The 22,665-nt window shown below is 40.9% G+C and overlaps 1 protein-coding gene and 1 long non-coding RNA gene across 6 annotated transcripts in view; one reads left to right on the forward strand and one right to left on the reverse strand.

The window, feature by feature from the left end:
• SRPK1 (SRSF protein kinase 1) overlaps positions 1–15,161 on the reverse strand; it is a 91,985-nt gene extending 76,824 nt beyond the window's left edge. For 4 of the 5 annotated variants that reach the window (XM_082346681.1, XM_082346679.1, XM_082346682.1 and 1 more), the window contains exons 1-2: positions 15,039–15,150; positions 14,450–14,510 (exon numbers count right to left, since the gene is read on the reverse strand). In XM_082346681.1, the coding sequence (XP_082202807.1) occupies positions 14,450–14,510; positions 15,039–15,051 (74 nt within the window). In that variant the 5' untranslated portion in view covers positions 15,052–15,150. Of the gene's footprint in view, positions 1–14,449; positions 14,511–15,038 lie in introns of all 5 variants that reach the window. The other variant, XM_082346680.1, reaches the window with a different exon arrangement.
• A 71-nt stretch (positions 15,162–15,232) lies between these two features.
• On the forward strand, positions 15,233–21,286 carry LOC309607784. The gene is made up of 2 exons (XR_014232545.1): positions 15,233–15,469; positions 20,024–21,286. It is a non-coding gene; the product is annotated as an uncharacterized lncRNA (long non-coding RNA).
• Positions 21,287–22,665: the final 1,379 nt, after the last annotated feature.

Consider the following 22,665-nt stretch of genomic DNA (forward strand, 5'->3'; position numbering starts at 1 on the left):
TACTCCTAGCTGAGTACTGAACTAGGCATGCACGTACAATTTCAGCATCAGAATCTCGCCATCTGCAGATAAGGCAACTCAGACTCAAGGAAGTCAAATGATATTGTCCAAGTTCATCCAACAACCATGTTGGAGGCAAGCTGGAACCTGGGACTGTGTGATTCAAGAAGACAAGCTCTTTTTTGATAAACAGTATTTGATAAACAGTACCAGTATTTTGATAAACAGGCAAGCTGGAACCTGGGACTGTGTGATTCAAGAAGACAAGCTCTTTTTTGATAAACATATACCTATTCTATCCTTCCACCTACAACACGGGCATAAGTTAGCTAATTTATTTCATTATATTCTATTTTTAAAAAATTTATTTATTTTATTTACTTATTTTTGGCTTCATTGGGTCTTCGTTCGGTGCACGGGCTTTCTCTAGTTACGGCGAGCGGGGACTCCTCTTTGTTGCGGTGCGCGGGCTTCTCATTGCAGTGGCTTCTCTTGTTGCGGAGCATGGGCTCTAGGCGCACGGGCTTCAGTAGTTATAGCACACGGGCTCAGTAGTTGTGGCTCGCAGGCTTCTAGAGCGCAGGCTCAGTAGTTGTGGTGCATGGGCTTAGTTGCTCTGCAGCATGTGGGATCTTCCCGGACCAGGGATCGAACCCGTGTCCGCTGCATTGGCAGGCGGATTCTTAACCACTGTGCCACCAGGGAAGCCCTCTCTCATTATATTCTTAATACTAGCAAGAAATATGCAACATACAATTCCTGCAAAATCTATTCTCAAAGGCATAGGTAGTCATAGAAGAGAAAAAGCGTATCAAGGGAGCTTGCCACCAAGCTCATGTATAGACAGAACCTGACATCTGTGGTCAAACTGCTTGGCTTAAAGGACATTCAAGGTCCTTCACAGGCCGAAGGGCAGCACCACAATCAAGAACAAAGTGAATGAGAAGATACAGTTGCCCATAAATTACCTTTATATTAGTAATTAGTTACAACATAAGGCCACCTTAGTATTTCAGGAAACAAAAGTTCACAAGGCCACCCCCAAAGAATGAGTAGCATTGTTTAAAATGCCTGATCACTCAGAACAAAGAAGTTAGAATTTGAGTAAATTAAATAATATATAAAGGTCATCAACATGACTCATGGTACCAACACCAAACTTCATGCCACTGATGACAACTCTTATACTGGTGACAATTCTTATATAGTGGTTAAAATGTATATCAAATGTTCTCAAACTTTTTGATAAGCAATCTTTAAATACCTATTATGCAAAGCATTTAAGCCACCAAGGAATTTATTACTCAATAGCAATGAATTATACCTGGCCTTAACCTTCATCTATATAACCAAAGGCTCATCATGGTACAAATGAATATGATTTTTATTTATCTAGCTCCTGCCAACTAACTTTTGTGTCCAGTGCTACTATACTTCTCTGAAAATGAACAAAGTATATTTAACTTATTTTGTGGTTTCTGACAACTTTCTGAAAGCATTCCTTGTTAAAGTAGTTGAAAAACTAGATACTCTGGTCTTCATAGCTAATCGCATGGATCTTTTTCAAATTCCCAAAGTTAATCTTCCAGTAAGAGGTACACAGAACCACAGATCTCTTCCACAACTGTGTTTACTATAACTTTAAGGGGAAGGGCTAGAGATAGTATTAGACCTAATAATTAGACCAATTAGTAACTAACTCTCACCCTGAAGATTCTACAGCAGAGATTATAAACTGCAGGCTGTAAGATCCTGCCCCTAAACTTGTTTATAATGGTTATAATGGTTAAAAAAAAAAAATCTAAATAGTTGTTGAGAAGCACATAAAAGCAAAGATTTCCAGGGTCTCTCAAAAAATCTGAAGATATGGTAACACGACGCATCTTCTCACAGGACAAATGAGAAAGCCCACTCCATACATTCTAATAACCACCATTCTCTTTTGGCTTACTGATAGTATGCTTCAGAAGCCATATTCTAAAAATAAATCAACACAATCACAAATTACTATATATTCAATATTCATTTTAAACTAAGAACACAGATGACCCAAATTCTACAAGATTTAAAAAAGCCAAAGATGTCAAATGAAAGCAAAAATTAAACAAATGAATCTGTGTACCAGGTGGTAACATAATCACACAGCAAGGAACTAGCTCACGTAACTTTAAAATTCAGTAATTTGACTCTACATCCCTATTGAAATACTATGCCCTAAGAAGAACAATAAGAAGAAATCATTAGCTTTCTTCAGTAATCATATTATTGGTTGTAGTGTTGACAGTGTCATTCTCAGACTATTCTGTATTTATACTGTGGGAAAAGAAAATGAATAATCATGTTGGTGCTGTTGAGAACTGGGGTTTTCAACGTGGGAGAAAGGAGATAGAGATGTAAAATCAAAGAAGATAAGGAAAGTCCCTGGGTCATTTAATTTGATTTTTAAGTATAACTTGAACTCATGACTTTTTTTTTTAAAGAGAAAAAACACAACTTATTTCCTAATTAACCACAGAAAAGGCCTAGAAACAATGACTAACTCAGTAGAAATAAGCATCTTAAGTGCCCAGATTGTGATCTCCAAATGTCATTTCCCACTAAAAGGCTTCTTAGAGAAAGGTCTATTTCCTTGACTGGGGCAGAAAATGTACAAGTCTGGACAAACTGTCATACCAGATAGCAAAAAGCTATCAAAGATGCCTCAGGCTGAGTCAAAATGACTCAAGGGCCATCATGAAGGGACTCCAACTGGCCAAAGATAGGACAGTCAATAAAAATAACAACTATACATGCTACAAAATGCATGAGCATTAAAAACATGCTAAGTAAAAGAAGCCAGTCACAAAAGACCATATATTGTACAATTCCATTTATATGAAATATCCAGCCTAAGCAAATCCATAGAGACAGAAAGTATATTGGTGGTTGCCTATGTTTGGAGGTCAGGTAGCATGGGGGGTAATGAGGAGTGACTGCAAATGGGTACAGCGTTTCTTTCTGAGGTGATGGATATATTTCAAACTGCCTAGATCGTGGTGAAGGTTGCACAACTCTGTGAACATACTGAAAATCACTCAATTGTACACTTTAAACAGGTGAATTTTATGGTATATAAACTATACCTCCATAAAGCTGTACAAAACAAAACTACAATGGATTGAACCACAAATATGTTTAAATCTGAGCGTTCATAATCAAATAAATCTTATTGGTCATTTTGGAGAATGCTAGGAACCCAGCTCATTATTTTGAAAACTGAAAAGTATTTATCCAGTCTGTCATACACATGAAGTCTCTCCCTAGATAAGCAAACAGAAGAGATAGTTTCTCTTTACACAAGTATTACAATTAATAAATTAAAGAATAATAGAATATCACCATTTTGCAACCCCAAATAAAATCAGGGATCTAGGCAATGATCAAAGGCCACTAACATCACAAATAAAGAGTCAACCAGACAGTAGGTGCCATCTGATAGAAGTATACAACACCACCAATGAAGCAGTCTAGCAAAAAATTTGCAGGGACTTCCCTGGTGGCACAGTTGTTAAGAATCCGTCTGCCAATGCAGGGTACACGGGTTCGATCCCTGGTCTGGGAAGATCCCATATGCCACAGAGCAACTAAGCCCGTGTGCCACAACTTCTGAGCCTGAGCTCTACAGCCTGTGAGTCACAGCTACTGAGTCCACGTGCCACAACTACTGAAGCCCGTTCTCCACAGCAAGAGAAGCCGCCGCAATGAGAAGCCCGCACACCACGAGGAAGATTAGCCCCCGTTCACCGCAACGAGAGAAAGCCCCCACGCAGCAATGAAGACCCAACGCAGCCAAAAAGAAATAAATTAATTTTAAAAAGTTTTCAAAGAAAGAAAAAACAAAAACCAAAACCATGCAGAACCTATAGATAAAAAGACTAGAGAGACTTTTAAAACAATGGCAAAGTTGGATATTTGATATCAACTTGTGTTAAAAAATTTTAGGTGTTATAATAGTACTGTAGTTATGTTTTTAAAAATAAAGAGTCCATATCTTACAAAATGATAATGTCTAGGGTTTGCGTTAAAATAAGATGGAGGGGAGTAGGAGAAGATGTATCAATAGATGAAACAACACCAGCCATAGCTGATAACTGTTGGAAGTTAAGGTGGATATATGAAAGTTTATTTTGCCTTTTTTTCTCATTTTATACATATTTGAAAATTTCCACAACAAAGCTTTAAAAAAGACAATCATGCTGCCAATTCTGCACAACCCTGGAATTACTGCATTTCACAAACTCAAACATGAAAATGTCCCCCATTTTACATCTCTGAAATCAAGACACATCTTACAGTAAATGGTGTATCAGGTTAATTGGTAGTATTTTTTTTCTTAGTAGTACATAAAATGGTGAATTAAAAAACCGACAGCATCTTAAATTCGATGAAAAAACCATAAGATTATAAATATATTTAGATATCTATTTCTGTTTAGCTAAATCATTACTTGCATTGTACCTGGAAAGGAAGAGTTAAAAAAAAAAACTCCTAGCTTTCTGAATTTTCTTATTTGCTTGGGATTAATTCAGTTACAGTGAGAAAAGCATTAAAATACTTCAGCCAATATAAAAATGAACTTAGTCCCCAAACCAGCATTAGTGGTAGACAAGACCTGGGGAACACTAGGCAAAAGTCTACCTAAGGTGGGTAAAAAACAAAAAAGCCTGCTGCAGTTATTCTACCAGGTCTAAAAACTAGAGTAAAACCAGATTTTAGTTGACCAGCCTGTCTTTTCATTTTTAAGGAAAAAAAAAATTTTTTTTAATACAGCAGGTTCTTACTAGTTATCCATTTTATACATATGAGTGTCTATATGTCAGTCCCAATCTCCCAATTTGGCACACTCCACCCCCACTCCCTGCTGCTTTCCCCCCTTGGTATCCATACGTTTGTTCTCTACATCTGTGTCTCAATTTCTGCCCTGCAAACCAGTTCATTTGTACCATTTTTCTAGGTTCCACATATATACGTTAACATACGATATTTCTTTTTCTCTTTCTGACTTACTTCACTCTGTATGACAGTCTCTAGGTTCATCCACGTCTCTACAAATGACCCAATTTCATTCCTTTCTATGGCTGAGTAATATTCCATTGTATATATGTACCACATCTTCTTTATCCATTCCTCTGTCAATGGGCATAGAGGTTGCTTCCATGACCAGGCTATTGTAAATAGTTAGCTGCAATGAATATTAGGATGCATGTGTCTTTCTGAATTATGGTTTTCTCTGGGTATATGCCCAGTAGTGGGATTGCTGGGTCATATGGTAATTCTATTTTTAGTTTTTTAAGGAACCTTCATACTGTTCTCCATAGTGACTATATCAATTTACATTTCCACCAACACTGCAAGAGGGCTCCCTTTTCTCCACACCCTCTCCAGCATTTGTTGTTTGTAGATTTTTTGATGATGCCCATTCTAACTGGTCTGAGGTGAGATACCTCATTGTAGTTTTGATTTGTATTCCTCTAATAATTAGTGATGTTGAGCAGCTTTTCATGTGCTTCTTAGCCATCTGTATGTCTTCTTTGGAGAAATGTCTATTTAGGTCTTCTGCCCATTTTTGGATTGGGTTGGTTTTTTTTAAATATTGAGCTGCATGAGCTGTTTATATATTTTGGAGATTAATCCTTTGTCCGTTGATTTCTTTGCAAATATTTTCTCCCATTCTGAGGGTTGTCTTTTCATCTTGTTTGTAGTTTCCTTTGCTTTACAAAAGCTTTGAAGTTTCATTAGATCCCATTTGTTTATTTTTGTTTTTATTTCCATTACTCTAGGAGGTGGATCAAAAAAGATCTTGCTGTGATTTATGTCAAAGAGTGTTCTTACTATGTTTTCCTCTAAGAGTTTTATAGTGTCTGGTCTTACACTTAGGTCTCTAATCCATTTTGAGTTTATTTTTGTGTATGGTGTTAGGGAGTATTCTAATTTCATTCTTTTACATGTAGCTGTCCAGTTTTTCCAGCACCACTTATTGAAGAGACTGTCTTTTCTCCATTGTATATCCTTGCCTTCTTTGTCATAGATTATTTGACCAAAGGTGCGTGGGTTTATCTCCGGGCTTTCTATCTTGTTCCATTGATCTATATTTCTGTTTTTGTGTCAGTACCATACTGTCTTGATTACTGTAGCTTTGTAGTATAGTCTGAAGTCAGGGAGTCTGATTCCTCCAGCTCCTTATTTTTTCCCTCAAGCCTGCTTTGGCTATTCAGGGTCTTTTGTGTCTCCATACGAATTTTAAGATTTTTTTGTTCTAGTTCTGTAAAAAATGCCATTGGTAATTTGATAGGGATTGCATTGAATCTGTAGATTGCTTTGCGTAGTATAGTCATTTTCACAATATTGATTCTTCCAATCTAAGAACATGGTATATCTCTCCACCTGTTGGTATCATCTTTAATTTCTTTCATCAGTGTCTTATAGTTTTCTGCGTACAGGTCTTTTGTCTCCCTAGGTAGGTTTATTCCTAGGTATTTTATTCTTTTTGTTGCAATGGTAAATGGGAGTGTTTCCTTAATTTCTCTTTCAGATTTTTCATCATTAGCGTATAGGAATGCAAGAGATTTCTGTGCATTAATTTTGTATCCTGCAACTTTACCAAATTCATTGATTAGCTCTAGTAGTTTTCTGTTGGCATCTTTAGGATTCTCTATGTATAGTATCATGTCATCTGCAAACAGTGAGTTTTACCGTCTCTTTTCCGATTTGGATTCCTTTTATTTCTTTTTCTTCTCTGATTGCCGTGACTAGGACTTCCAAAACTATGTTGAATAATAGTGGCGAGAGTGGACATCCTTGTCTTGTTCCTGATCTTAGAGGAAATGCTCTCAGTTTTTCACCATTGAGAATGATGTTTGCTGTGGGTTTGTCATATATGGCCTTTATTATGTTGAGGTAGTTTCCCTCTGTGCCGACTTTCTGGAGAGTTTTGATCATAAACGGGCGTTGAATTTTGTCAAAAGCTTTTTCTGCATCTATTGAGATGATCTTATGGTTTTTCTTCAATTTGTTAATATGATGTACCACACTGATTGATTTGCATATATTGAAGAATCCTTGCATCCCTGGGATAAATCCCATTTGATCATGGTGTATGATCCTTTTAATGTGTTGTTGGATTCTGTTTGCTAGTATTTTGTTGAGGATTTTTGCATCTATATTCATCAGCGATATTGGTCTGTAATTTTCTTTTTTTGTTGTATCTTTGTCTGGCTTTGGTATCAGGGTGATGGTGGCCTCATAGAATGAGTTTGGGAGGGTTCTTTCCTCTGCAATTTTGGGGAAGAGTTTGAGAAGGATGGGCATTAGCTCTTCCCTATGTGTTTGATAGAATTCACCTGTGAAGCCATCTGGTCCTGGACTTTTGTTTGCTGGAAGATTTTTAATCACAGTTTCAATTTCATTACTTGTGATTGGTCTGTTCATATTTTCTATTTCTTCCTGGTTCGGTCTTGGAAGATTATACCTTTCTAAGAATTTGTCCATTTCTTCCAGGTTGTCCATTTTATTGGCACAGAGTTGCTTGTAGTAGTCTCTTAGGATGCTTTGTATTTCTGCAGTGTCTGTTGTAACTTCTCCTTTTTCACTTCTAATTTTATTGATTTGAGTCCTCTCCCTCTTTTTCTTGATGAGTCTGGCTAATGGTTTATCAATTTTTTTTATCTTCTCAAAGAACCAGCTTTTAGTTTTATTGATCTTTGCTACTGTTTTCTTTGTTTCTATTTCATTTATTTCTGCTCTGATCTTTATGATTTCTTTCCTTCTGCTAACTTTGGCTTTTGTTTGTTCTTCTTTCTCTAGTTCCTTTAGGTGTAAGGTTACATTCTTTATTTGAGATTTTTCATGTTTCTTGATGTAGGCTTGTATTACTATAAACTTCCCTCTTAGAACTGCTTTTGCTGCATCCCATAGGTTTTGGATCATCGTCTTTTCATTATCATTTGTCTCTAAGTATTTTCTGATTTCCTCTTTGATTTCTTCAGTGATCTTTTGGTTATTTAGTAACGTATTGTTTAGCCTCCATGTGTTTGTGTTTTTTACATTTTTTTCCCTGTAATTCATTTCTAATCTCATAGCATTGTGGTCAGAAAAGATGCTTGATATGATTTCAATTTTCTTAAATTTACTGAGGCTTGATCTGTGACCCAAGATGTGATCTGTCCTGGAGAATGTTCCGTGTGCACTTGAGAAGAAAGTGTAATCTGCTGTTTTTGGATGGAATGTCCTATAAATATCAATTAAATCTATCTGGTCTATTGTGTCATTTAAAGCTTGTGTTTCCTCATTAATTTTCTGTTTGGATGATCTGTCCATTGGTGTAAGTGAGGTGTTAAAGTCCCCGACTATTACTGTGTTACTGTTGATTTCCTCTTTTATAGCTGTTAGCAGTTGCCTTACGTATTCAGGTGCTCCTGTGTTGGGTGCATATATAGTTATAATTGTTATATCTTCTTCTTGGATTGATCCCTTGATCATTATGTAGTGTCCTTCCTTGTCTCTTGTAACATTCTTTATTTTAAAGTCTATTTTATCTGATATGAGTATAGCTACTCCAGCTTTCTTTTGATTTCCATTTGCATGGAATATATTTTTCCATCCCCTCACTTTCAGTCTGTATATGCCCCTAGGTCTGAAGTGGGTCTCTTGTAGACAGCATATATATGGGTCTTGCTTTTGTATCCATTCAGCAAGCCTGTGTCTTTTGGTTGGAGCATTTAATCCATTGACATTTAAGGTAATTATCGATATGTATGTTCCCATGACCATTTTCTTAATTGTTTTGGGTTTGTTTTTGTAGGTCCTTTTCTTCTCTTGTGTTTCCCACTTAGAGAAGTTCCTTTAGCATTTGTTGTAGAGCTGGTTTGGTGGTGCTGAATTCTCTTAGCTTTTGCTTGTCTGTAAAGCTTTTGATTTCTCCATCGAATCTAAATGAGATCCTTGCCGGGTAGAGTAATCTTGGTTGTAGGTTCTTCCCTTTCATCACTTTAAGTATATCATGCCACTCCCTTCTGGCTTGCAGAGTTTCTGCTGAGAAATCAGCTGTTAACCTTATGGGAGTTCCCTTGTATGTTATTTGTCATTTTTCCCTTGCTGCTTTCAATAATTTTTCTTTGTCTTTAATTTTTGCCACTTTGATTACTATGTGTCTCGGCATGTTTCTCCTTGGGTTTATCCTGTATGGGACTCTCTGCGCTTCCTGGACTTGGGTGGCTATTTCCTTTCCCATGTTAGGGAAGTTTTCGACTATAATCTCTTCAAATATTTTCTCTGGCCCTTTCTCTCTCTCTTCTCCTTCCGGGACCCCTACAATGCGAATGTTGTTGCGTTTAATGTTGTCCCAGAGGTCTCTTAGGCTGTCTTCATTTCTTTTCATTCTTTTTTCTTTAGTCTGTTCCGCAGCAGTGAATTCCACCATTCTGTCTTCCAGGTCACTTATCCGTTCTTCTGCCTCAGTTATTCTGCTATTGATTCCTTCTAGTGTAGTTTTCATTTCAGTTATTGTATTGTTTATCTCTGTTTGTTCTTTAATTCTTCTAGGTCTTTGTTAAACATTTCTTGCATCTTCTCGATCTTTGCCTCCATTCTTTTTCCGAGGTCCTGGATCATCTTCACTATCATTATTCTGAAATCTTTTTCTGGAAGGTTGCCTATCTCCACTTTATTTAGTTGTTTTTCTGGGGTTTTATCTTGTTCCTTCATCTGGTACATAGCCCTCTGCCTTTTCAACTTGTTTATCTTTCTGTGAGTTGTCTTTTCATTTTTAATATAGGAGTTCCTAAACACCCACCACTTTTAGCACTTCAATAAGTTGCTGGTTTCAAGTAGTAATCTAAAGAAACATGGTAAACTAGCAAGCCTCTGGGCCTCACTGTAGAAGAAACACTAATGCAAATAAAATTTACTAACGTACATAAACTTACTGAGAAAGAAAAGAGGACAAGAAAATATTTCTAAGAGCAATTCTAAAATGCAATTCTAGCAGTACATAATTTTGAAAGTACATACTTTAATGGAATCACACAAAGTTAAAAATGCAACTTTCTTTAAACATAGGACAGTTGACATCAAAAATTTCAAAGGTAAAAAGCAAAGAAATAGATAAGCCACATTTTAAAAAATCAATTTATGTCAAAAACATACTATAAATGTAATCTGAAAGGCTAACAAGCTGATAAATACAGATCTGTCACATAACAAAAGGTATATTCTTAATAGCTCTTAAGATCAAGAAAATGATCAACAATCCAACATAAAAATGGACAAAAGATAGTAGCAGATCAATAAATATATCCTCCAAATGGTCAACTTTTTAGTAATAAAAGAAATTAAAACAAGATACCTTATAGATTACCGTCTCTGGGAAGCTTTTTCAAGTAATACTGTCCAGTTCTGGCGGCTAAGCAGGAGTTAGAAGAATATTCCCACTCCTAATATTCTGCCTAGAGCAGCCCTTCATTTACCTCCTTCAAGTGTCACCTTATCAATGTGTCCTCCATCACCCTATTTAAAACTGCACCCCCATTTCCCACCTCTCAATCCCTTTATCTTAGTAAAATTATTAGATATGAAATCCATTCTGGAATTATATTCCATAGAAACAATTTCGAAAGCAGACATAGGGACTTCCCTGGTGGTCCAGTGGTAGAGAATCTGCCTAACAATGCAGGGGATGTGGGTTTGATCCCTGGTCAGGGAACTAAGATCCCACATGCCATGGGGCAACTAAGCCCACATGCCACAACTACTGAGCTCGTGTGCCTCAACTAGAGAGCCTGCATGCCACAAACTACAGAGCCCACCCGCCCTGGAGCCTGTGCGCCACAATTAGAGAGAAGCCCGCACACCTCAACAAAGATCCCACGTCCTGCAACTAAGACCCAATGCAGCCAAAAATAAATAAAATAAATAATAAATCTTAAAAAAAAAGCAGACGTAAATTGTCTTAAATTATAAAAACCTATGACAAACAGATAAAGGCACACAGCTCTTGATATACACATTGAAAACTGAATGCTCAAAGGGAGCTAGAATGTTGTACCCTTTAAGAGACATACCCAATGGGCCATGAAAGTGTACCTAAACACCCATGCGTCCTGAGGTCCCTTATTCAGAAATCTCTGTTCACTCAGCCGCTATTCTTATTTGTTCTCAGATACACCAAAAGGAATTGTCACTTGGAGACAGCAATGGTTAGTATCCAGGGCTTTGGGGTATGTCAGATCTGGGTTAGAAACCTAGCTTTAAATTTTCTAGGGGAGTAATCTGGCAAATCTCAATTGCCTTATCTGTAAGGTAAAATAGAGATTATCACCAACTAGTTAATGTTAGTAAATAAGAGTACAGTGTCTGAAAAACTGAAATGGAGAAGGAATTCCTCAAATAAAACTACTAAAGACAACTAAAAATCCCCAAAGTCAGATCTTTCAGCACAGTAAAAGAACCCAAAGGAAACAAATCCTAAAGAGCACTGAGCTGGAAGGCAGGAGCCCTGGATTCCAGTTTTGACACTGCTACAAACAGGTTCAGCTCCATGGGAATATTAGTTAAAGTATGTAGATTCTAGTTTTAAGATCTACAAAATCAGGGGACTGAAAATCTTTTCCACCTGTTCCACACCATGATTAAATTACTAGGATGTTATTTACTGTTGTACATCCAAAATTTCTAAAATTTTTCATTTAAATGTTTGGTTTTTTTTTTAACTTCAAGTCCTGATGAGTTTTCATTATGACTGAGCTACCAGTCATAACATATAAGACTGTTTCCTTAACTAAGTAATCCAAGGTCAGATTGCTAAAAAGTGGCAAAATCAGAATTCAAATCTGACTCACTCCAAAGACGCCAAAGACCAAACTATCACACCTTCTTCCTCAGACTTTCTCCCTGACTGATCTCCTGGTAACTAGCAGCTTGCTTTTGCAAAATGACTATAAGTCAGGAGTGCAGTCAAGAGTCAAGGAATAGAGTCAATTTACCTGAGACAGGTGAGGCTTGAACTTCTGACACAGTACTCTAACCAAGTTAATTAGACATTTCAAGTACTTAAAAGGAGGCTGGAGAAACCAAAAAAAAGAAAAAGTAATATTATCAAGAAAAACTATTAATTGAAGACAAAATAAAAAATTAAGCACCTCTGAAACTATAAGTAAATGGGGGTGGTTCAAGGAGTCAAAGTTGTACAAGATGAAATATTCAGTAAAATAACTAATTATCTGTACTACTCACTTGCTTTTATACAAGTGACTCTAGGTTACCCACAGTAGTGAATGAAGGAGTAACAGATAATCCAAATTACATATATTCAGCTTTACAAATAAAGCATATGGTCTAAACAGATAATCCATGGGGCTTCCCTGGTGGCACAGTGGTTAAGAATCTGCCCGCCAATGCAGGGGACACAGGTTAGAGCCCTGGTCCGGGAAGATCCCACATGTCTTGGAGCAACTAAGCCCGTGCGCCACAACTACTGAGTCTGCGCTCTAGAGCCCGAGAGCCAAATACTAAAGCCCACGTGCCTAGAGCCCGTACTCCGCAACAAGAGAAGCCACCGCAATGAGAAGCCCGTACACCGCAACGAGGAGTAGCTCCCACTCGCCGCAATTAGAGAAGGCCCATGCACAGCAACAAAGACCCAACGCAGCCAAAAATAAATGAACAAACTTATTATAAATAAATGAACAAACTTATTATAAATAAATAAATAGATAATCCAAAGTAATGAATATCTGGTGTTAAAAGTAAAGTATATGATCACCCATACATATTTATCTCCCAAATTATAGGCTGATTCAGGCTAATATCAAGGTTAATTTCCAAGTGGAGAGACCAGGACAGATGAAATCTAAATAATACAGTGAATAATAAGATCACCACCTCCTTACATCAGCAGAAAACATATGGTTTTATAACACATTCCTATCAGCTCCACAGAGAGTAACAAAACTAAGGCTGTGCACACACGCTCGCGCGCACACACACACACACACACACACACACACACACACACACACACACACACAGAGTAACATTTAAATTCCCACTGCACGGGAGAACCAGGTTAGCTCCTGGCTGTTTCCATTAAACCAATCTGGGAGTAAAAACTGGTTTTTGAATCATCCATACATGGATAATCAAGAGGCAAATTAAATACGCACACAAACATATATAAACTCACATTTAAATGCACTGGTTACCAAGCACTTCACAAAATAAAAAATTTCATGACAGTTGATAGAAATGAAGCAAGAGGTGAGGTCACCTACCACTTTAGCTCTATTGATAGAAGTCATCGTTTGCTCTCCTGAAACATTAGGCAGCTGCCAAAAATACACAAACATACACACACGCACACATGCCAGGATCTTGTATCATCATTCAGAAAGAAAACCTAGGAAAGCCTCTGAAATGAGTTTTATCAGCTCAGAAAGACTTAGATGGTGTACAACTCCACGTAGATCCAAGGAAATGGAAAAGTGTCATGAAAATAATGCATTTTTTTCTGAGTACAAATTGTCTAAAAGACAATTTCCAAGGCCCTCTGCAATTAAATGTGAGCACAAGATAAAAGTTCTTCAGACTAAGCCTCACTTGCAGAAGCCCTCTACTGGGCGTTTCTATGACGCTCTGACCAACTTTTGTGTTTCCCACAATAGCGCTAAACCACGATTCTGCATCCTGCTGATAAAAACCGGCAAGTGGTACTTAACACACCAAGCCAGAATCAGCAACAGCGTTGGCTAAAGAACTTCCCCGTCACCACTGTGATGCCCACTCCAGAAGGTATCTGCATTCAGTGCGAGGACTTGAGGTTCAGGGAAAAGAGAAGCAGCAACAGAAACCGGCTGCATACCCCAGAGGGCTGCCTGCACACTGCAAGGAAGGCCAGGCGCCTGCAGGCTCAGGAAGTTGCCTAACCCAGGGGAAAGCTCCATGCCCTCCTCTATAAAAGGGAGCGTGTGGCTAGCAGACCAAAATACGGAAAATTCATTCAAGAATTCCCTGCCGCCTACCCTGCAGACGGAGGAGGCAAATTAAGACGCTGGGAAGCAGGTATGGATAGAGAGCAGGGTTCGCAAACTGATAATGATCTACCAGCTCCGTGGGGAGGCTCAAACTCGGGGAGCTTGTGCCTCCTCTCTGGAGTTGGGAAGGTAAGGTACCGGTCGGGCTACGGTCCTCTCCCAACAGCCCTTTCCAGAAGGCGCGGGGCTGCTAAGACGCAGACCTGGCCTCCACCAACAGAAGCTCCCGCCCACATGGTTCACGGGGCGCTACCCTCCTCGGCCGCCCCGAGGCCATGTGGCTGCGGCCGCCGGGTGTCCAAACCCGATGCACGTTTAAGGCGTGCAACCATAGAAGAGGTGCGGGGGCAAATCCAAAGGAAGGGATGTTGGGGCGCGAGACTCACTTCTTCTGGGCTTTGTCCTTCTTGGCCTTGGTCCTTTTCTTTCGGGCCTGGAGCGCAAGCACTGCAGGAGAGAGGGATGGATGAAGGGCGAATAGGGATGAAAGAAAGAGACCAAGGTGAGGGTGGAGACCCAGCAGGGGCGCGAGGCCCGGGTGCGGGGCCTGCCTGAGGGGCGGCTCCGGGGCAAGCGCCGCGGCGTCGGCCAGGCGGCCGCTCAGGGGACTGGCGGCCCACGGAGCGCAGAGCAGCGCCCAGGCGGGGCACGCCGGAAGGGGCTCAGGCCGGGTCAGGGGGCTGGCGCGCGGGGGTCGGCCTCGCCTGCCGAGGGCCGGGCCCTGGAGTGGCCCCAAGGGGCGGGCCGGCCTGGCGGGGAACGAGAGGCAATGACTGCCGGCGCGGAAGGACGCCAGAGCTGAGGGGCGCGGACCGGCTGCCCAGAGGCGGGGGGTGAGGGGCGGCACCACCTCAGTGGAGGGGCGCCGCACGCCCGGGGACCGGACGGCGGCGGTTAGGCGAAGCTCCCGGCGTTGACCCGGGCCTTGCCCCGGCTGCCGTTGCCCCTCGTGGCGGAGGCCGCTCCACCGCTCACCTTTCCGCTCCATGGCGAGACCGGTAACTGCCAGGCGCCTGCGCACTCCAGTGGCGGTGACTCCCGCTCCCGCCGCGGCCCAAAACCAAGCCCGCGCACACCCCGCCCCCCAGTTCCCACCCCGCCCCGCCCACGACGGCGCGCGCCTGCGCGTTGAGCGCGGAGCCTACCACCTGTTCCCGAGAAGGGGGGGCGCAGCAAAGAATGGGGGAGGAGGGGTGAAGGAAAGAACGCCGAGGATGAACACGCAAGGGGTGTTTGAGAACCGAGCTTGGAAGCCTCGCAGGGTCAGCTTTGTTCTATTTGCCGGGCAGTTGCCCCTAAGGAATGGCGAAGAGCGTAGCACTGAGGGTTCCCTGCGTGCTGAGTCAGAGCTGCGCAGCCAACTGTAATCTGCCTTGGTTTCCTGGTCAGTAAAATGGAATAATCAGGTGTGTCCCAGTGTCTCCACTGAGTTATTGTGAGGGCCAACTGAGAAACTATATAAAGAAAGTGGAGGGGGGGCGGGAATTACAAGTGAGAAAGAAAAGGAGGTGGGAGCAACACAAAAGAAAGACTGGAAGGAAGGAACCTGTGACTTTATCGTCACTTAAAAAATAAAACTTTAAAAGTGAGTTTTCTCTTAAAATTTCAAATTCAAGAGAAGACTGTAAACGAAGGAAGCGGAAGAATAAAAACTTACAGTGTTTTCTTATTTTACCGCTTTATCATCTTTTCAGTACAGATAAACACAGTTGTCTTTATAGAATATTTTTATACTTTTCTAAGTGCATTATCTCGTTTGATGTTCATGACAGCTTAAAGGCAACATAGTTATTACTTCCAATACACAAATAAACTAAAACTCGGAGGGTATATGTACTCAGAACCTTGGTGTCCTGACACAGTGATCAGTCATCAAATCCTTGTTGTAAAGCAGGGTTAGAAAAGTTTTTTTTGTAAAGGGCCATATAGTAAACCCCAAGAGATCTTGGGGGCCATAAGATCTCTTAACTATTAAGCTCTGCCACTAGAGCTCAAAAGCACTCATAGAAAATAGGGGCTCTCAGTGTTCAGAAAAACTCTTATTTATGGTCCCTGAAATTTGAATTTCATGTAATTTTCATGTATCATGAAATATTATTCTTCTGTTGATCTTTTTTCCACTATTTCAACCATACTTTGCTCAGGCCTTAGTTTGCCAACCCCTTTGTAAAGTACTGCAGCTGGGCTGGGTAGAAGCCTGCAGACCCTTGCCCTTAAAGAAGTTAGACTCCAGTGGGCAAGACAGACAAATAATTAATTGACTGAGAAGGGAAGATGAAAGTACAATGGCGCTGCACAGGTCAAGCATGGGGCTTGAGTGGGATTTTACTGAGCAAAGTAGGTCATTAAGTCCAGCCAGGGAGGAGGCAGCTTTTGAGCTGGGTCTTGGGAAATGTGTAGGATATCCAGAGGTGGAGGAGATGTCAGGCTCCTGAATGAGAAAATCAACTGAGCAAAAAGGCACAGGCTTGGAAACTTACAGGCAGGGACTGGGGCTGGTAATGACTGAAGAGATGAAGTGGAACGTGAGGCTGGAAATGTAGGTTTGCTAAATTTGAAATTGAGATAATTAATATCTTGCATGGAACCCGAATGATAGCATTTCTGGGCATATTGCAAAAGAGGACAGCACCTGTTGGCGAAGGAAAACTGCAACCCAGTTTCCTCCCAATTCTATCCTTGAAAACAAAAGGAGAGTTGGGGCAGACAGTCAAGCCCTGGAGTCTGTGGATTCTGCCAGCTCAGGAAAACCACACGGGGTTTAGAAGAGACAGGAGAGAGCTGGGGGCTGAGGGAAAGTCCCAGAATGGGGAAATTAGTGCCTAGCACTTACTAGGTGCTCAAATATTTGTCTAATCAAAGAATAAATGATGTGCAGTTTATGAGAAAGGTCTAGCTGAGGGAGAGAAAACACTGAGAGGGACAACAGGAGAGCTGTGCTAAAACCCAAATGGGTTAGTGCAGATCCATCAAAAAGGAAATACATCTCTGAGTGACTGTTGATTCACTCTCTAAGAGCTCACCAGCCATCTGTTTAACAACTCATTTGAGGATTTTTCCAGAGTCAGTGTCAAGTTCACTGGACTGAGTTCCTAGAATTGACTATTTCTCCTTTTTCTTTCATCTGTTTTTCCCCAGTCTGTCAGCGTGCTTCAGTTCTTCACACCTTTTCTTTAATTTCTATAATTGTTCATATAAGCTAGTTTGGTTTTTTCCCTTATTCTAAAGCCTATACCTTTTTTTGTGTTTCTCGCTTTAAATGTAACTTTAAAAATCACTTTTCCCCCCTATTTTCACAGGACTTATCCTGTTTTGGATTTTCCCCTTCCAGAAGTTATTCTTAAAAGTGGTGGCCATTCTTTGGTATTCATTTTCAATTACGTGCATACGCCTCTCCCGCAACTGTTTTTCTGCAAGTTCTTTTAAAAGTAGGATTATTCAGAGAACATGAGTCGTCGTGTTTTTGCTGTTCATGGGCAGTGTCAGAATTTAATTTCTGCAAGATCCCATTCCTTTTGAGCTAACTTATTTTTTAAGACTGTCCTAGGATCTTACCTAATGCTTCTTTGGAATTTTTGAAATATGAGCACCTAAAGTGTAGGATACATGTTTCATCACACTCATTCCCTACCTTGATTACCACAAACTCTCACAATTTTGATCTGAATTAAGTCCAAAGTATCACTTCCCCTCATGGCTTCCCCTATGTCCTGCAAGATGAAATAGGCAACAGAAGAAGAAAGTGAAAATATATCAGATGCTTTACCTTGAATAAGATTCCCAGTAGATGTCTGCATAATTGGAGAACCCCAATAGAACTTTCTCTTGCCTTTGTGATAGTTTTGTGAAGTATATTGGGAAAATATAATTATATTTTAGACTTGAGTATCAGTAAACATGGCACAGCCAACAGAATAATTGAAGAGAATTGAATAAAGAGATTGTGGTGTGGACAGGATTAAGGGAAACCAACTAGGGATGGTGAGGACTAGCAACGCTGGGAGTCTTCACCACCCTAGGCCTGAAGACACAAGGGGTGGAGGTGTTACCAGACCCAATGAGAGTTTGTGTTAGTCTGCTAGGGTTGCCTTAACAAAGTACCACAAACTGGGTGGCTTAAACAATAGAAATCTATTGTGTCAGCCCTGGAGGCTAGAAGTCTGAAACCAAGGCATCAGCAGGGTTGGTTCCTTCTGAGGACTATGAGGGAAGGATTTGTCCTCTTTGCTTGGCTTGTAGGTGACTGCCTTCTCCACGACTCTTCAGATCATCTTCCCTGTATGTGTGTCTCAATCTATGTTCAAATTTCCCCTTTTCATAAGGACATCAGCCATGTTGGATTAGGGCTCATCCTCAAGAGCTCATTTTAACTTGATTACCTCTGTAAAGACCCTATCTCCACAAGGTCACCTTCTGAGGTTCTGGGGGTTAGGACTCCAATATATCTTTTGGGGATGGGGATACAATTCAACCCATAACAGAGCTGTAGCAGTAAGAAAGGACTGCCTGAATACAGCTGTGCCCTTTGATAAAGGGCTATAACCATGGCGCAGCAGGGAAATATATACCCAACTTCTTTCTCCAATCGTCCTCTCCAGCTAGTGCCTCCCATTGACAAAACTCAACTGGAAGTTAGAAGGCAAAGGTGCCTGGGTGATGCAGTCCATGCAGGCCAGCCTCCCAGGGCACAGAGCAGGGTGGAGAGGGTGGAGGGTGAATCTGGAGGGCAAACAAGATCCAGCACAGCTTGTCTGGGCAGTCTGTAGGATACACCCAAAGCAACCAGCACTTTCCAAGCAAGAAGTCAGCCTCTTGGGCTCCCTGATCCCTGGAGAGGCTTGAGAACAGAAGTTGCTTGGAGATAAACCACTTTCTGGCTTTGTTCTATAAAAGCTTATACTTCACAAGGAAATTGTGCTGGAGTGAAGGGTTGAGGGGAGTAGGTGGAGGAGGTATAAGAATAAAAGCCTTGGGACGTCCCTGGTGGTCCAGTGGTGAAGAATCCACCTTACAACACAGGGGACGTGGGTTCGATCCCTGGTCAGGGAACTAAGATCCCACATGCTGCAGGACCACTAAGCCCGCGCGCCACAACTGCTGAGCTCGCACGCCTCAACTAGAGAGCCTGTGTGTCGCAGAACTACAGAGCCCACGCACCCTGGAGCCTGTGCGCCACAACTAGAGAGAGAGAACCGGCACACCACAACTAGCGAGAAGCCGGTGCACCGCAACGAAAGAGCCCGCGTGCTGCAACAAAAAGATTCCGCATGCCTCAACGAAGATGCCGCATGCTGCAACTAAGACCCGACCCAGACAAAGATAAATAAAATAAAAAAATAAATAATAAATAAATCTTTAAAAAAATAAAAGAATAAAAGCCTTGGCTTGGTAGGGTGGGAAACTATGCATCCTTTTGGATGCTCTGGCCACAGCGTGAAGGTTGGAGGAGGGGAGGAGATTCTCTAGCAATGAGGAGGTTACAGAGATTGATGGTTCTGGAGGCAGGTAGAGCCCTTCCTCTGCTCCCTGGAGGTGCTCTGGGGAGGCAGCAGGGTGTTGCAAACTGACCTGCGCTGATCGTGTCCAACTCTTAGTTCTTCTACCTGGGTAAAGAACTTCTACCAGAGAAGTGTATAGTAATGAGGATTTGTCTGCCCCACATCCTCACTCCCGGGATATAAAGAAAACAAGTTTTGACTAAAATCTGCCACACAGATTTGTTAACATTCATTAGCAGGCAGGCACAGCACAGCTCTTGTGACTTGCGTATATTCTCTGAGGTCACTCTGTCCTCTTGGAATCTCTGGCCCCAGGTTTAATTTCTCCAGTTTGGCAATGTCGGGGCCAGAGTGAAGACTGTTTAGGAAATACGTAAAAATGGGCAACATGGTTTCGACATTTGAGTTCTGATTTCTACCTGCTATGCAATGTCAAATTCATTTTTCTTTTCCTTCTTTCAGATACTTTCTACCAGGCCCACCCTCATGACAAACATGTATCGAGTACCCACTGCAGCCTGGGCAGGAGACTAAGGGCTTCGAGAAGCAGAGAAGAAGAAAACATAGCCCTTGCCCTGTAGGACTTAATAGCTAATTCTTTTTTTTTTTTTTTTTAATTTTTATTGGGGTATAGTTGATTTACAATGTTGTGATTCAGGTGTGCAGCAAAGTGAATCATTTATACATACACACATATTCGCTAGTTCTTACATAGTAATGACTGTTTACTGGACACTGTTACCCCTCATCCCTCAAACAACTCTATGAGATCAGTACCATTATTATCACCTGTGTTTGACAGATGAAGAAGCTGAGGTACAACCAAAGTCGCACAAACTAGTAAGAGGCAGAATTTTGAATCTGGGCAGCCGGGCTGTCAAATTCATACTCTTAACCACACACCCTATCACCTGTCTAGTTTAGTGGGGGATTATAAATACAGTAGATGCACAAAGTACCACAGAAGTACAACAAAAGAGGCCCGCTCAGCTCAGGATTTGAGAAGGGGTGAGGAGAGAAGCATCTCCTGAATGAGATGACACGGGGGCAGCATTGGAACACATCAAATAGGTGTCAGCTGGGAACAGAAGGGAGGGACGGAACCTGCGGTCAGAGAAGACAGCATGGTATGTGGGGAAACCGTAAACAGCGTAATATCACTGGAGTATAAAATGCAAGGGGGAAGGAGGGAGATAGTTTGCTCCACAAATGCTGATTGGACCCCTTCCATATGCAGGCACTGTGCTTGTTGTTGGGGGTATAGCAGGGACAGAGCTTCTAAGGAATTTGAGCTTTCAAACATTTTGCTTCCTTATTCACTAAAATAACTTTTTGAAACTACCCCCATGCAAAACATGCAACAAACTAGGAATAGAAGGAAATTTCCTCAACCTGATAAAGGCTGAGGGAAAAACCCTCAGCTGTCATCATATTTAATGGTGAAAGACTGAAAGCTTTCTCCCTAAGATCAGGAACAAGAAAAGGATGTCCACTCTCTCACCATTTCTGTTCAGTCTTGTATTGGATTTTCTAGCTAGGGTCACTAGGCAAGAAAATTACATAAAAGGCATACAGATTGCAAAGGAAATTGACACTTTAGAACTGTTAACATCACAGTTTTGAATGCCATCCAATGGAATTTAAATACAATAGCAATTTGATACCCACCATCATTCATTTTTATATGTAAAAAATAAAAATCACTTTAAGAAATTTTACATTACCCCCTTTTCTCCCTGAACTTGTATTTCTATTTCATTTTACTCTCACAGAAGTTTATCCTCAGGTAATACAATTTTATGCTTAGAAGTCTTGCATTGATCATCCTATCATACTTCTCCACCATACAAATGTGTGTTTATGTTGTAATTTAATTTGTAAAAACGTTTCCTGAGATCATGATCCTCTAAAAGCTTTCTTACCTATCATTATGAGTATTATTATTGCATGAGTAATCAAAATAACCTATAGGATCATTTTGTGATAGATGAAATTTTATTGCAAATATACCTCAGTGCAAAGGTAGGTGATTTTTCTCAATAAGTCCTGCATCATTCTATTCATGTTTTTTTGGTAATAGCTATGAAAACTTGGTCACATAAAATAAGTACATGGGAATGGAAAGGGTTTGGCACAGCAGTATCATTGTTTTTTTTAAACTCCTTCCAAATGTGCCAAAAATCACGTAATAATCATCATCAAAATTTATATTAATGACCGTCAACTGACAACTCCAAGAGGTCCTTATTCAGTTTTGTTGAAAGCAGATAATTGGAAACCATCTGACTTGCAAAAAGTCATTAAAGTTACTTACTCTCTCAATCCAAACACCAGTATTTCAATATGTTCCTTTGTTTGGACCTTTGAGAGGTTTATACACCCTCTGGCAGTGAACCTGAGAATGATTTTTTGTGGAGGGAGAGGCCTTTTTTGTTTGTTTATTTGTTTTGATTGCCCCACTACTCCTTGGAATGACAGTGACTTTTGTTTACTGCTGTATCTCCAGGGCCTAGAAGAAAAGTGTCAGATATGTAGTAGGTGCTCAGTGAATTATCTGGGATGTTATGAAAGAATGTAAAAACCATGGGTGTCTGGGTGTATGGTGGGGGAGGGACCAGGGCAGGAGGCAGAGACACAGAGGCACTCAGTGCACTGATTTGAGTTTCTCAGTTCAAAGGCACCAAGAAGTCACCTTTCCCCAAACTGAAGCAGCACTGAGTAAAGGCCTAATCTTTGGCATCTCACCTGGGTTTGAATTTTGACATTGACACTGAATAGTGGTGACTTTTGGCAAACTCTTGGTCTTAAGAGTCTTACCCTGGGTAAAAAGAATAACTGTCCCTCTCTCAAGGAGAGGCTTTGGAGGAAGTAACAAATATGATCATGCCTGTGAAGTACCTGCACCGTTGCATGCACTCAGTAAATAGGAATTGTCCTTCATTTGAACCTGCTTCTTTTCCTTTTGGTGGCACCACCTTTCCCTCTACTAGGCCAGAAATTTGCACTATTGGACTTATTCTGAACGTTCACTGGCACAGATGCTAAGCAGCAGACAAGATGGTAGAGTTAGGGGCCTCAGGTGGAATCCAGGGCAGTGGGACCTC

This window comes from Balaenoptera borealis (assembly GCF_965194805.1).
Source record: "Balaenoptera borealis genome assembly, chromosome: 12".
In the NCBI taxonomy this organism is placed as follows: domain Eukaryota; kingdom Metazoa; phylum Chordata; class Mammalia; order Artiodactyla; family Balaenopteridae; genus Balaenoptera; species Balaenoptera borealis.